We start from the raw sequence: 16,051 nt of genomic DNA on the forward strand, positions 1-16,051 counted from the left end.
GTCAGGTAATCCCAAGTCTTTTCCAATGCTTTTCTAATCTTCAAATTGGTTTTCTAATCATCAGCTACCTATCACTTATCAGCTATGACTTATGTATTGAGAAATGATAAGTGACGGTAGCTGATAAGTGATAAATGATAGCTGATAAGTGATAAGTGGTAGCTGATATGTGATAAGTGATAAACGATAAGTGATAGATGATAAGAGATAAGTGATAAGCGATAACTAATAAGTGATAGTTGATAACTGATAAATGATAGTTGATAAATGATAAGTGATAGCTGATGAGCGCTAAGTGATAAGTTATAGCTGATAAGTGATAATTGATAAGCGATAGCTGATAAATGATAGTTAATAAGTGGTAACTGATATGCGATAAATGATAGCTGATAAGTTATAAGCGATAAGCAATAAGTGATAGGTGATAAGTGATAAGTGATAAGCGATAAACGATAAGTAATAAGTGATAGTTGATAAGTGATAGCTGATAAGCGATAAGCGATAAGTGATAAGTGATAGCTGATAAGTGATATGTGATAAGCGATAAGTTATAGATGATTAGTAATAAGTGATAAGTTATAGTTGATAAGTGATAAGCGATAGGTGATAAGTGATAAGTTTTAGCTGATAAGCGATAGGTGATAAGTGATAAGTTATAGCTGATAAGCGATAGGTGATAAGTGATAAGTTATAGATGATAAGCGATAAGTGATAGGTGATAAATGATAAGTGATAAGTGATAGCTGATAAGTGATAAGTGATAGGTGATAAGTGATAGCTGATAAGCGATAAGTAATAAGTGATAACTGATAAGTAATAGCTGATAAGTGATAAGTGATAAGCGATAAGCGATAAACGATAAACGATAAGTGATAAGTGATAAGTAATAAGTGGTAACTGATAAGTGATAAGTGATAGTTGATAAGCGCTAAGTGATAAGTTATAGCTAATAAGCGATAAGCAATAAGTGATAAGCGATAAGTGATAAGTTATAGCTGATAAGTGATAAGCAATAGGTGATAAGCGATAAGTGATAAGCGATAGGTGATAAGTTATAAGTGAATAGATGATAAGTGATAAGTGATAGCTGATAAGTGATACGTGATAGTTGATAAGTGATAAGCGATAAGCGATAACTAATAAATGATAAGTAATAAGTAATAAGTGATAAGTGATAAGTAATAAGTGGTAATTGATAAGTGATAAGTGATAGTTGATAAGCGCTAAGTGATAAGTTATAGCTGATAAGTGATAATTGATAAGCGATAGCTGATAAGTGATAAGCAATAAGCGATAAGTTATAGATGATAAGTGATAAGTAATAGGTGATAAGTGAATATATGATAAGTGATAAGTGATAGCTAATAGGTGCTAAGTGATAAGTGATAGCTGATAGGTGCTAAGTAATAAGTGATAGCTGATAGGTGATAAGTGATACGTGATAGCTGATAAGTGATAAGTGATAAACGATAAGTGATAAGCGATAAACGATAAGTGATAAGTGATAAGCGATAAGTGATAGTTGATAAATGATAAGTAATAAGTGATAACTGATAAGTAATTGTTGATAAGTGATAGATGATAAGCGTTAAGTGATAGTTGATAAGTGATAGGTGATAGCTGATAAGTGATAAATTATAGCTGATAAGTGATAGTTGATAAGTAATAAGCCATAACTGATAAGTGATAAATGATAGTTGATAACTGATAAGTGATAAGCAATAACTAATAAATGACAACTGATAAGTGAGAGTTGATAGCTAATAAGTGATAACTGACAGCTGATAAGTGATAGTTGATAGCTAAATTCCAAGATCTTGTTTCCATCATTCTTTATATTGATTGCCCATTTCACCCGATTCGTTTCTTATGTTCCCTCATCTCTTTTATCTCTTACTATATTTCTCTCATTTATGACTTTTGTGGTAGAAAATTCAAAAAATGTAATAAATCATGAAATAAAAAAACAATGCAATTCATTTGTTTTTTTGGGTACATCATTTACATTTTTTATTACAATATAACAATAAATTTGAAGAGTTTACCAAAAGTTTAGCAAACCTTATGTATATAAATAATAAATCTCACTTTATGAATTTTTTGTTGGATGAATAAGATGAAATTTTTTTGGAGTTATTTTAGCAAGAAATTTAGTCTAACTCTATTCATGTATGTCTTACACTTAAAGAAACGTCTACTAAGCATGGGAATAATTGAACCATGAACCAATAGCCTCATCACATTACTATCCAATTGACAAATCACATTCATCAATCGCCACTCGCCACATGGCTCAATGGGAAAGTGCAAGACTTGAAGCAGAAGCAAGACTCTCAAAAGACCCATCTTTGTTCAACAACAAAACTATTGATTCTGATTATTTCCTTAAGATGTGGAACTCTAAATTACGAAGATTATGAGGATAAAACTAGGTGTGAAAGCTGTATGTCTCAAGAAGGGTCATCTTGTAATAATGATAACAAATGTGGATCAGTTTCTGCTACTACTACGACAACAGATTTGGATTCATCAAGAAATGTGAAGGAAGAATTTGAGTGGAAAAACTACAAGTTATTTGATATAGGTGGTTATGATTCATCAAGGTCTTATGATCTTGAAGATTCATCTGACACTGCATTGCAGCTCTTGTTGGATTTTCCTTCTAACAGTGACATGAGCTTTTTAGAATGAAGCTTTTCTTTAGCAACCTTTTTTTTTAATAGTGATTTTGTATGATGATTTGGCTAATTTTGTAGACCTACTAGTAGTGTTTTGTATGTAAGCCATTGGAGAAGTATTAGAAGACTGATTATTTAGTAAATTTGTTGGATGGATATGATGATGGCTATATTATATAGCACTGTAAATTTGTTGGTAGTTAGGCTTATCAGCATCACTAAATGTGAATTGTACATTCTCACATGTATGTGTTATGTCTCCTTCATATTTGATGCATGATTGGATTTGCAACCAGTTTAGTAAAATCAGTTGAACCACAATAATTTTAGCAGAGACTATGGCATCCCTCTTGCCGTGTTAAACTACCAGCAAAAGACCATTTAACAAGAAAGAGAGGTTGTGCAGAGATCTAAAATATGAGTTCCAGAAATTGAGCTATAATAAATAGTAAACCCCAAGATCCATTGGATTGCAAAGAGACAATTGGCTTAAATCCAAACATACCTGGTAATGTCGAGTACGGTTGACTGAGAAAATCAATATCACATTTTTCACATAATCAAATGCTTCATTTAGTTTTGCTTCATTGCTCCTTTGAGTTGTACAGATAGCTCCAAATTTTCACGATTGCAACTCTTAACAATAATGTGACAACTTATTAGTGATTCAACTGAAGCAATACACACGATATTTAAATTAAATTTGAACACAAACCACTCGTGACAACTTATCCATCTTTAAAGTTCTGGACCTCATCACCATGATTGAATCTCAACAATAATGTCATCAAAATAAATTGAATCTCAACAACAACAAAGTAGAACTCAAAAATAGAATGATGAAGAATACCTCAGCAAAATAAAACAGGTGGCAAACACAAGAAAGGCGAGCGTAGCGGTGGCAAACACAAGTAAGGCGAGCCATGACGGTGGCGAACACAAGGAGGTCGAGACATCACTATGACGGTGATCGGACGAACGGAAGGAAAATTGGACTGAAATGATATAAAGTTTTTTTGAATAAAAGCGCTGTTGTAGGTGTCTCATTTTACAGCAGTTTTCTAAAAATTGTTGTATCTAATATCTTAAAACATTTTATTCTAAAAAGCATTACTGTAGATATTTAATAGAGTTTTTTTTAAAAGAGTATGTCCTTAATAACGTTTTTCTCACAAAGTGCAGTCATAGGTCTTTGAACATTTATTTTTTATTTTTAAATTCTTATTTTTTTTTTTTAAATTATAACAAACAAATGATCAACTTCTTAAAGTGATTATTTAAAAAAAGTTTTTTATTACAAAATATTATAATAATCAAATCACACCTATATATTAATTATAAAACTCAATATTACAAAGTTTATTATTCTGTACACTAAAATAATTCTATACCATTACACCAATTTTCACAACTTAATCAACAGTAATTCTATACAATTACACTAATAACCTTAAGTCCCGATCAACAATAATTCTATACCATTACACTAATACCCTCATGTTCCAAAGAAAGTATGTTCACAATCCCCAAACCATTCATTACACATAAAAAAAGGGTTAGATTTTATGTTTATAAACAAAAGAAACGCATGAAATTAACTATTTTCAGGAAAGCCACAAAACAACATCTAGAGTTGATTTTTCTAAATAAAACCTTTTCTACTCAGAATAGAAATATGTTAATAAATAAGCGAAACGTATTTTTAAGAGAGTAAAAACAAACGTTTTTTATGAAGACTGCGCTACATATTTTAAAACCAGCGACTACCAAATTGTCAAAATTAAACCTACTGAAATGTATGAGATACACATAATGATCAAGATATATCAATAAATACTGTAATTTTCAGACAATTAAATTCAATGCTCTAATATAAAAATTAAGAAAAAATAAATAAATCAAGATATATGCAAAGCCCTCTAATTATAAGAAAAGAGAGTCAAGGGTTCTATAAAAAACCCAAAACCCATTTAACCTACAATTTAAACCCAAATCAGGATAAGTGATAAGAGCTGGCTTGTCCTAGTCTCCATACACAGCATCAGACACATAATTCCATGACATGTTCTGATAATAGGTTCCTGCAGAGACATGCAAGTAGCATATCAATCAGTAACAACATATCAAATTGGCCAAAAACAGACAATAAATTACTTTCGATTATACCATTGCATTTAAAATAATAAATACTAAATAAAAGAGGAGCAAATCAGGTCACCGAGCATTAGATTTTTATAGCAGCTCAAAATTATGCACCATGAGGCGATTTAGATAGTTCATATACAAGCTCTCTCTTTTCCTCCATACCCAATTTAACTATATTTAGTTCCTCCATACCCAATTTACTATATTTAGAAGGATCAAGAGAAACACCTAGAATCAAGGGAAAAAACGAATATTAGTACATTACTATACTATTTTCCAACTTTAAAACTTCCAAGTGGTGAAGGAAACAAGACTATTTCAACAAAGACTTCAGCTGCAACTTGTATTCATGCTAGACATGTTATCATCAAGAAATGGAAAAGTTTTTGCACCACAAGGACATCCCAACCACTTAATGATTATATAAATATTAATGGACTAATCAAGTCAGCCAATTATACAATTGGACTTAACTTCCTTTGACTTTTATTATAGGCACCTCCATACTCTTTAAAGATGCTAATTTAATTGCTGGCACATCGCATATCAAATTATAAGCCTCCTTCAAAATGCATCAGTAAAATATGAACTATATGGCCTCAAAATGCAGCTCATACTAACAGCTCAGCAATAAAAGGCTATATGGCACAGAATTTAAACCAAAAGCCAGAATCACAAAAGATAAAAATAAAATAAAATTATAATTTATTAAATAAATAAAAACACCTCTCGAATGAAAAAATCAAATACATCAATCAACACAGAAATTAGATACATCACAATGAGATAATTAATTAAATTATAATTAATAAATCACAATGCTAAAAATCAGAAGCATAATTAACAGAAAAATCAGATACATCACAATGCTAAAAAAACCATATCATACAATTAATCAATGAGTAGATCCTTAAATCACGTGAGATAATAGAGCATAACACAAATAAAGAATCCTTTACATAATCCAATCACATCAAACTGCACAAGCATAATTCAATCACATTAATCTGCACAAGCATCGAAACCTTAATCTGCACAAGCATCCAAACAATAAACTGCATAATTCAAGCATCCAAACATTAAACTGCATAATTTCAATAAAAGTTGCAGCTGATTTGCTCTGATGTTGAATGTTTTATGAATGTGTGCTTGTTTTGAAGTTAAGATTCTTTGCTATAATTTGTAAGTTATTTGTTTCTATGATTCTACACATGCCTTCTGTTAAATGATGACTGCTACTAATTTATCAATAGAATAGACTTTAAAAGAAGTCTATATAGTATATACATTTAAAAAGGTAATAAAGAGGAGATACTATGCAGGTAAAAAAGAACTCACCTGTCTTCCTGATTTTACACTCATCAGCTCCCTCATTTTCTCCACAGCATGTATAGAGCAAGCCTGTAGTTCAACATCCTCCTCAGTCCCTGGACCTATTTCTCCACGGGTCTCAATTGTACTGGCAAGTGTTGGACTGAGTTTTAAAATGCCAAGCTGCCTAAGCACAGCTGGGACGATGTAGTCAGCCATTATAGTTAGAGAGCTGATGTTTAAACTCATCATATCCTTGGCAGCTAAACTTACCCCATAAATCAGCTGCAAATATCTAAGCTCTTTTATACAAAAATACTTGACGTGACGCACCCCATATTCTTGCTACTGTTCTTCCTGTTTGTGCACTTTCTTCTCTCACAATAAGACTGTTTGGAAAATAAGCAAATAATTTTGATTCAAGAGAGAACAGATAAAACTAGGTTTTAGTAAGCATAATATTGTAAAAAGAGTGAACAATAACTTATATGAAATTACCAGGACACATGGTAGAGAAATTATCTGATTGATTTATAATAAATATCAGACTGGATAAATAATAAATAGTGTGCATCAGACCTCTACAACAAAATATTTGTGACTCTGCTTTCACTTAAATATCCATAACGACCCAACTGGATAAATATCCAATGCATTATGGGTAGGTGCAAACTCGATGCCAATAACTGTATTTCTATCTCATTAGGCTTGCTAGTCTACTTTGAAAGGTCAGAGTGAAGTTTGATGGGCACATAGATTGCATTTTTATATGCAGAACCATCTCATATGAGAAAAGAAGTAAAATGTGATGATATCTTTATAGCATAACCATTCAAGAATTACAAAATTATAAATTATGGCAAAAAAATTCAATAAAACATCCAAGCAGAAGCACATCCTAACCTCAGCTTAATGGTCACAAAATAATTATATACTAAGAGTAAATTAAGTAAATAATAAATAAACCAAATATGTACCAAGTAGTAAGTCTGATGAAGTCAGTATTACCTCTTCTTTAATCTCTTCGTGTTGCATTTTAGTTCTCCGCCTTACAATGCGATTTTCATCCATTGCCTTTCGCAACTTCTATACCAAAAGATACTTCAAGGGCTTTTGCATGTTTCTTTTCTTTTACAACCCTGTTCTTCAAATAGATCAGCTGCTGACTGTCCTCACTCATTTGCCTAATTTGGTGAACCACCATCTTCTGATATGATTTCATGTCATATTTGAGTCTTGACTTGCCTACAGAGTCAGATGAGAAGAGACAATAGCACATCAGCATATGATTTACTTTCATTATTCTGACTTCGTCAACCCGCAACTGGTAGACATCAAACAACCTGCATAGTGAAAATAAAAAGAGAGAAAATAACTGAAGAGAATGAACCTTGGCAATGCCTATTGAAAAACTCCAGGTCTTCTTTAGTAGCCAGGTATCCATAAAGGTGCCGATTGCCACCAGGGAGAAATAAAATACGGCAATTGCTAAACCAAGTATCTTTGTCAGTTCCTTCCTCTGCAAAATGCTTGTGCAGACGTTCTGCCTCTAGATAACCGCTAGCTGAGGCTTCAAATATTAAAACACTCATCCCTCGATGACCTTGAGGGCCATATGAGTGTCGTGCTTTCACAGCCGCATAAGTGCTAAAATAATCAAGAAGCACTTGGTTACCCATACCTAACCACTAAACACAAAGAACAAAATCTGAAGTTAACACAAAATCCAGCAACGTTCTAGAACAATTCAAAATGTTTTTTGCACTATTAATACAAGATATCAAAATAATAATTATGATATTGCTACTTATTCATTATTCATCATTTGATGCAAATAAGAAATATAGCTATACCTTATCATTTTCATCTTGTTCACGCTTTGTATTCTGAATGATAACCATTGGAGGCCAAACAATTTAATGATATTTCTCTTCGTGTTTTAAACCTTTCAATTTTCCAAATACTTCCCCAGCCGGAACTACTGCAGTACCCCATTTTCCAAATGCTTCCCGGCGTCTTTTTAGCCATTTCTATGATTATTTCTTGAACAATATATCTGTCCTGAAAGCCTGCATCGCTTGGAATCATTTCGATATGATTGGCACTTGATAATGTTGTCAGCTCTAAATTAATAGATCTACTCCAAAAAATGGCTAAAAAGACCAACGGTTCAATTTAGTATTTTTACTATACACAAAAAATCCAACAAAATGACAAAAGTTTCTCAATCATTCGAACCCTTCTTTTGTGTGGAGGTACTGGTTACTCTTAGCAATTAGTGGTCAATGTTAAGCCATGTCCTATTTTCCACCTTCACCTGAAACACCAACCAACAAAGACGGTTTAAAAAGAAGAAAAAATTAGAGCACCGAGAAGTAAACGACAGTAATTCGACTGTGAGCACGATATCATAAACACAACCAATCGAAGACTCAAGATATATAATAATGACTGAAAAAGAAACCCTAACAATGAAATAGAAACAGAAAATGAAACCCTTAAAATTTGCAAGAAAAGAATGGCAAGAAAAAAGGAGTGGTGCGCGACACTCAAAAAGGCCAAATCAGTCTCAATCAAGTCAGAATGTACAAACCTTTCATCAAGATACAAATAGTGCCCAGATGTCAAAAGAGAAACATACCTCAATAGCTCCAGGAGCATTCGCTCGCTCGCGACCAACAAAAACCTGACCAAATCCATTTTTACAGAGTTTCCTCTCTACCTTATAAAGAGGCGATCCTCCTAGTTGAACCTTTGAAATTGAAATCCAAAACTCATGAATCAAATAAACAAAAGAACAAGAAACAATCAAATACTTCGACATCAGCCCTTAATTAAAAACACTAACAAAGAATCATCATAATCAAGAAACAAGAAATACAACCACTAACAGCATAACACCAAGAAAGACACTACAATTACATTAGTCCTTAATTAAAATTTAAAAACACTAACAAATAATCAATAATGAATAAATACAATCATTAAACTAACACAATAACATCAAGAAAGATAAAATCATCACATCTCACAGGAAGCGGTGGAGTGTTGGCATCTTCCTCAGGAGCAACGGCAACAGCCTTATCCTTATTAGTAGTCAATCCACCACCTCTTTTTTGTGTGTGAGTGGATATTTTAGGGGTGTAACTAGAGAAAAAAAATCTAAATTTCATAGATAAACATGATACAGACACACAAATCATAACTCATATGAAAAGCCAGAATCAACAGAAAATAAATTAAAAATTGAAGGAAAAATAAAAAGCTTACCAGGAAACGATGGTACGAAGGAGTCTGGAGGTTGGTCTTATGGCCTTCGAAGATTTGGGGGAGAGTTGAGAGAGAGCGCGAGCCTGGGAAGAAAGGAGATTTGAAATGTGTGATTTCATTAAAAGATAGAAAGTCCTAGTTTTAGAAGATGAACGGTGGCCGGTTCAGTGGTGAAAAATTGAAGAAAGGGAAAATGGGGGCGAGAGATAGGGAAAAAAGGAGTGAAGGGTCGTAAAAGTGTAGAGCGTCGTAAAGATGAACCTTGATGTAAGTTATCATATTCAATCTGATAAAGGATTCAGGCAAAACTTCCCAATTTTTACGCCTAGTTGTTGTCCGCTTGCGTTTAGACCCATTATTGGAATGCCACAATGTTACACTAACTAATCTTCACACATATTATATCCTTTTAATCAATGGTTAATCACCCCAAAATGCTACATAATCCTATCGACTTAACATCACTTTCATTAGCAACTATTCCATAATAGATACGTGACAATTAACTCAAAATTCACTAACAATAGTGTCGCTCAAATATTTATTTAAAGAAAACATATTAATGCAATATATCTTAAGATTACTTTGAAAAAAAAAGTAGAACAACAAATTTCTAACCAAACAGTCATTAATTTTGAAAACCTAAACTAATGGAGTAATTGCTAGGTTCCTTTTTTCAATAATCTCTTTTTTAATTTTTATTTATTAAAATACTTCCTTTTTAAAATTATATATCAAAATTTCATATTTTTATACTCACTTGTAAGTCGTTTTTGCAAATGATGACTTCTTTAAGGAAGTCTGATTTTGCAAAACTAACTATCTTAAGAAATTATTAAAAAAAAAATTAAAATTAATTTATTTAATATATATATATATATATATATATATATATATATATAATTCATAAAAAGACACAAACACAAATTTTAAATCACATAGATTGATTAGAGTTCTTTATAAAATTTAGACAATATTTTCGAGTATGATTATTTAACCGACGTAATTCGCATGTTCTAGTCACTTTTTTTCTAACGTCAATTTCAGTTCTAATACGAGTATTATTTAGGTGACTTTGTCGATTAACTGGTCATATTCGAAAATATTGTCCAAATATTACATAAAAATTTAATAAATTTATGTAATTTAAAATATTATTTAAGAAAAATCTTAAAAAAGTCATATTCGCAAACTCGAATTTTTTTTTAAGAAAGTCGCCGTTTATAAAATTAAAGTATTAATGAATATAAAAATAAAATATTTTGATATATAATTCTAAAAAGAAAATATTTAAAAAAGAAGGTATTGAAAAAAAAGATCTAATTGCTAATCTAAGGGACGGGTAGCAGTAATAATGTTATTATGACTAGTGCTCTCTGAAGTCAGAGAGTACCACATGCAAGGTACTACAACTCTATTGACGTTTTTACTCCTCTTACAAGATGGGTTCCACAACTTTGACCATTACTTCAACTTAACTTTTGCTCTTTCTAGTTGGAATACTGCATGTATCACATTTTGCGATTCACGAGACAATTATGTATATTGAATATAAATAATAAAAATTGTTTCTTTATCTTTCATTGAATTTAAATTTTTGCACTCTTATTTTCAAATGTTATAATTAATGTATTTATGTTTATAAAATATTCTAAAAGTAATTTTAAATTTTATTTATTTATTTTTTAATATTAATAAAAATTAGTTGATTTCGTAATATATGTATCTTTTTCTTCTTCTTAAATACAGAACTGAAGGGAGTATATATTGTTGGGTTTTGGGCTCCCTTCCTATGTGGAGAAAGGCCCAATATGTGCAAGTCCATGTGTCTCACTTATCCAAGTGGAGAGAGGTCAGATTAGTGGGTGTGAAAGAGCTGAATTCAGAGAGAGAGGCAAAGAGAAAAGTGAGAGAGGAAGAGCAAACCCTATTTTCGCATAAAACAGAGCAGCTGCACTAAATTCGCGATTTCTCCTTCGTTCACCGTCGGATCGGGCTGAAATTTGGACAGCAGGTTCGTGACTCGTGGTACTTCATTCTGACCGTTTGGATCGTCGATCAGAGGTCTGAGGTGGGAGAAATTGAACTCGGACAGCAGCAGTTTTTCTGGTTTTTTTGCTGAACTTTTTTTCTCAATTTCATGTTTGTTTTCTCATTGTGTTGGCTGATTGTTGTGCTAGTTACCTTGCTGTTTTTGGCTGGTTACTGAGCACGAATTTGTGCCATATTAGAAACTCTTTGTACCCATATTTTGATCATAGTGGAGCTTTATTACTGGCTTGGTCCCGTGGTTGTTTACTTCTCACATTGAGAAGGTTTTTCCACGTTAAAAAATTATTGTGTCATTTGTGATGGTGATTTTAGTTGCTGTGATTATTTGTTGATTGCTCCTCACAGATTCTTGCAAGTTTGGGAAATTGATTATCCGCTGCATATTGCTCTGTTAGAGTTGTTATTATATTTGTTGTTGAATTTCCCAACAGAGTGGCATCAGAGCTCTTTGGTTAAGGGGCTGTTTGACTTGTTTGAATGATGGAGGCAAATACAAATAGAATGATTTGTTTGAATGGCACTAATTATCACTTATGGAAGGGAAAAATGAAGGATCTGTTATTTGTGAAGAATTTGCATCTTCCTGTGTTTGCTACTGAGAAGCCAGAATCCAAGACTGATGAGGATTGGAGCTTTGAACATCAGCAGGTCTGTGGTTTTATTCGGCAATATGTAGAAGACAATGTTTATAATCACATTGCTAATGAGGAACATGCAAGATCCTTGTGGAAGAAGATTGAATCTTTGTATGCTTCTAAATCAGGGAATAATAAGTTGTATTTGTTGAACTCCTTGATGAATTTGAGGTACAAGGAGGGGACTTCTATTTCAGATCATTTAAATGATTTTCAAGGGCTCCTAGATCAATTGTCAGGTATGGGTATCAAATTTGATGATGAAGTGTTGGGACTATGGCTACTGAATACTCTACCAGATTCTTGGGAAACTTTTCGGGTTTCAATTACAAACTCAGCTTCTGATGGTGTTGTCTCTTTGCAAAGTGTAAAGGGAAGTGTTCTTAATGAGGAGATGAGAAGGAAGGCACAAGGTACTTCATCTCATTCCGAGGTACTTGTCACTGAGAACAGGGGCCGAAGTCAAAGAAAGGAACCGAAAGGGAATAGACAGAATAACAGAAGTGCGAGTAGAGAGAACAACAGAAGTAAGTCCAAGTCCAGACACAAGAATGTGGAGTGCAATTATTGTCACAAAATGGGGCACATACAGAGGAACTGTTTCATATGGAAAAGGGAGAGCAAAAACAATAACAGTAAGCAGAGAGATAAGAATCATGATGATGATGACCGTGTTACTACTGCTACTTGTGATGATCTGATTATTCTCCGTGACTATGACTCAGTCAATCTTGTATCAGATGAGAGCATGTGGATTATTGATAGTGGTGCTACACTGCATGTTACACCAAGGAAGGAGTTCTTCACATCTTACACTTCTGGTGACTTTGGAGTGTTGAAGATGGGTAATGATGGTGTGTCCAAGGTAGTTGGTATTGGTGATGTTTGTTTGCAGACCAACATGGGAGTGCAGTTGTTGCTTAGAGGAGTCAAACATGCTCCAGATGTTCGCTTTAATTTGATCTCTGTGCAGATGCTTGATGATGGTGGTTATGATAATCACTTTGGTTCAGGAAAATGGAAACTCACCAGAGGTAACTTAGTTGTGGCCAGAGGGGAGAAAATTAATAAACTGTATTGGACTAAAGCATTGGTTGCTAAAGACAGTGTGAATGCCATGGATATGGAGGCTTCTTTGTGGCACCGCAGGCTTAGTCATATCAGTGAAAAGGGGCTGAATTGTTTAGCTAAAAAGGATGTACTTCCGGGATTAAAGAGTGCAGAGTTGGAGAAATATTCTCATTGCATGGCTGGTAAGCAGACTAGAGTATCCTTCAAGAAACATCCTTCCTCAAGGAAGTCAGAGTTGCTTGAATTGGTGCATTCTGATGTTTGTGGCCCGTTGAAGGTAAAGTCAATTAGTGGTGCACTTTACTTTGTTACTTTTATTGATGATTGTTCCAGAAAGCTTTGGGTCTATGCTTTGAAGACAAAAGACCAAGTTCTGGAGAAATTCAAAGAGTTCCATGTTATGGTGGAGAGACAGTCAGGCAAGAAGTTGAAATGCATTCGTACTGACAATGGTGGTGAGTATTGTGGACCATTTGATGTTTATTGCAAGCAGCACGGTATCAGACATGAAAAGACTCCTCCTAAAACCCCTCAGCTGAATGGTTTAGCAGAGAGAATGAACAGGACATTGATTGAAAGAGTTAGGTGTATGCTTTCTGAAGCAAAGTTGCCTAAGCATTTCTGGGGTGAAGCATTGTACACGGCAATGCATGTTATTAATCTGAGTCCTGCAGCTGCTTTGAATGCTGAGGTGCCAGACAAGATTTGGTTTGGCAAGAATGTCAGGTATGATCATTTGCGTGTCTTCGGTTGCAAAGCATATGTGCATGTTCCAAAGGATGAGAGATCCAAGTTGGATGGGAAGACAAGACAGTGCATCTTTATCGGTTATGGTCAGGATGAATTTGGCTACAAGCTGTTTGATCCAGTTGAGAAGAAAGCTGTTAGAAGCCGTGATGTGAAGTTCATGGAAGACCAAACCATTGAAGACATTGATAAGATGGAGAAGACTACACCTGAGATTGATAATGGTTTGTCTGATGTTGATCCAGTTCGGATGCCTACACATGATCTGGATACTGCTGAAAATAATGTTCAGAATGATGAGCAACATGGTGATGTTGGTGATCAGCAGCTTGGAGATGATTTTGATGTTCCTAATGATGATGCTGAAGAAGAACATGAGATGTCACAAGATGAGGATCTTGGTGATGCTCCTGAACCACCTCAAGCTCAAGTTTGGAGGTCTACTAGGCAGAGGAAACCATCCACCAGGTATCCTTCTGATGACTATGTTACCTTGACTGATGGAGGCGAACCTGAATGTTATGATGAAGCCATGGAGAGTGATGAAAAGAAGAAGTGGTTGGATGCTATGCAAGATGAAATGAAGTCTTTGCATGATAATCACACTTTTGATTTGGTGAAACTACCTAAGGGAAAGAAGGCTTTGGAAAACAGGTGGATCTTCAGAGTGAAGCAAGAAAACAATTCTACATCTTCAAGATATAAAGCCAGATTAGTTGTGAGAGGTTTCAGACAGAGAAAGGGTGTTGATTTCAATGAGATTTTTTCTCCTGTGGTGAAGATGTCATCCATTAGAACTGTGTTGAGTTTGGCTGCTACTCTTGATTTGGAGGTAGAGCAAATGGATGTAAAAACTGCTTTCCTTCATGGTGATTTGGAGGAAGAGATTTACATGAAGCAACCTGATGGTTTTCTTGTTAAAGGCAAAGAAGACTATGTGTGTAGGCTCAGAAAGAGTCTATATGGTTTGAAGCAGGCCCCGCGTCAGTGGTACAAGAAGTTTGAGTCAGTTATGTGTGAGCAAGGCTACAGGAAGACTACTTCTGATCACTGTGTCTTTGTTAAAAAGTTTGCTGATGATGATTTCATTATCTTGTTATTGTATGTTGATGACATGCTTATTGTTGGGAAAAATATTTCCATGATTAACAGGTTGAAGAAGCAATTGGGCGAGTCATTTGCCATGAAAGACATGGGAGCTGCTAAGCAGATTCTTGGTATAAGAATCATGCGTGACAGGAACAAGAAGAAACTTTGGCTGTCACAAGAACACTATGTTGAAAGACTGTTACAGAGGTTCCAGATGGAATATGCTAAGGCTGTAAGTACTCCTCTTGCTACTCATTTTAAATTGAGTACTAGTCAGAGTCCTACCAATGAAGCTGAAAAATCAGATATGCAACGAGTTCCTTATGCATCTGCTGTGGGTAGTTTAATGTATGCAATGGTGTGTACAAGGCCTGATATTGCACATGCTGTTGGTACAGTTAGTAGATTTCTGTCTAATCCAGGTAGAGAGCATTGGAATGCTGTGAAATGGATTTTGAGGTATCTTCGTGGTACTACCAGTTTGAGGCTTTGTTTTGGAGGTGATAAGCCTACTCTTGTGGGATATACTGATTCTGATATGGCTGGAGACATTGATTCCAGAAAGTCTACTTCAGGCTACTTGATTAAGCTTGCAGGGGGAGCTGTGGCATGGCAATCCAGATTGCAGAGGTGTGTTGCATTGTCCACTACTGAGGCAGAGTTCATTGCCATTACAGAAGCATGCAAGGAATTGTTATGGTTGAGGAAATTCTTGCAGGAGCTTGGTTTTGTTCAAGATAAGTATTTGCTATTTTGTGATAGTCAAAGTGCAATTCATCTTGGTAAGAACTCAACCTTTCATTCTAGGTCCAAGCACATTGATGTTAGGTATCATTGGATACGTGATGTTTTGGATGCTGGATTGTTGGAATTGGCCAAGATTCATACAGATGATAATGGTGCTGATATGATGACCAAGGCATTACCGAGAAGCAAGTTTGAAACTTGTTGTGAGATCGCCGGTTTGGCGGTCACCTCCACATAGTTGTGAGGGGGAGATATGTTGGGTTTTGGGCTCCCTTCCTATGTGGAGAAAGACCCAATATGTGCAAG

General features: G+C 34.3%; 1 protein-coding gene across 13 annotated transcripts; it reads right to left on the reverse strand.

Moving 5' to 3' along the window:
* Window positions 1–4,482: 4,482 nt before the first annotated feature.
* On the reverse strand, window positions 4,483–9,827 carry LOC101493410 (protein SUPPRESSOR OF GENE SILENCING 3 homolog). Of its 13 annotated transcripts, none has more exons than XM_073367707.1 (9): window positions 9,666–9,827; window positions 9,405–9,487; window positions 9,167–9,281; window positions 8,776–8,886; window positions 7,988–8,451; window positions 7,525–7,822; window positions 7,143–7,379; window positions 6,162–6,523; window positions 4,483–4,759 (listed from the first exon to the last, which is right to left on the reverse strand). In XM_073367707.1, exons 1-5 carry the CDS (start codon window positions 9,681–9,683, stop codon window positions 8,410–8,412), a joined length of 369 nt encoding a protein of 122 aa, XP_073223808.1. In that variant the 5' UTR covers window positions 9,684–9,827; the 3' UTR covers window positions 4,483–4,759; window positions 6,162–6,523; window positions 7,143–7,379; window positions 7,525–7,822; window positions 7,988–8,409. The 13 variants fall into 13 exon arrangements, with proteins under 13 accessions (XP_073223808.1, XP_073223807.1, XP_073223799.1 ...); XM_073367706.1 differs by having other exon boundaries at window positions 7,988–8,287; window positions 8,373–8,451; window positions 9,405–9,806; XM_073367698.1 differs by having other exon boundaries at window positions 9,666–9,803.
* Window positions 9,828–16,051: the final 6,224 nt, after the last annotated feature.

This window comes from Cicer arietinum, chromosome 4, assembly GCF_000331145.2.
Source record: "Cicer arietinum cultivar CDC Frontier isolate Library 1 chromosome 4, Cicar.CDCFrontier_v2.0, whole genome shotgun sequence".
NCBI lineage: Eukaryota > Viridiplantae > Streptophyta > Magnoliopsida > Fabales > Fabaceae > Cicer > Cicer arietinum.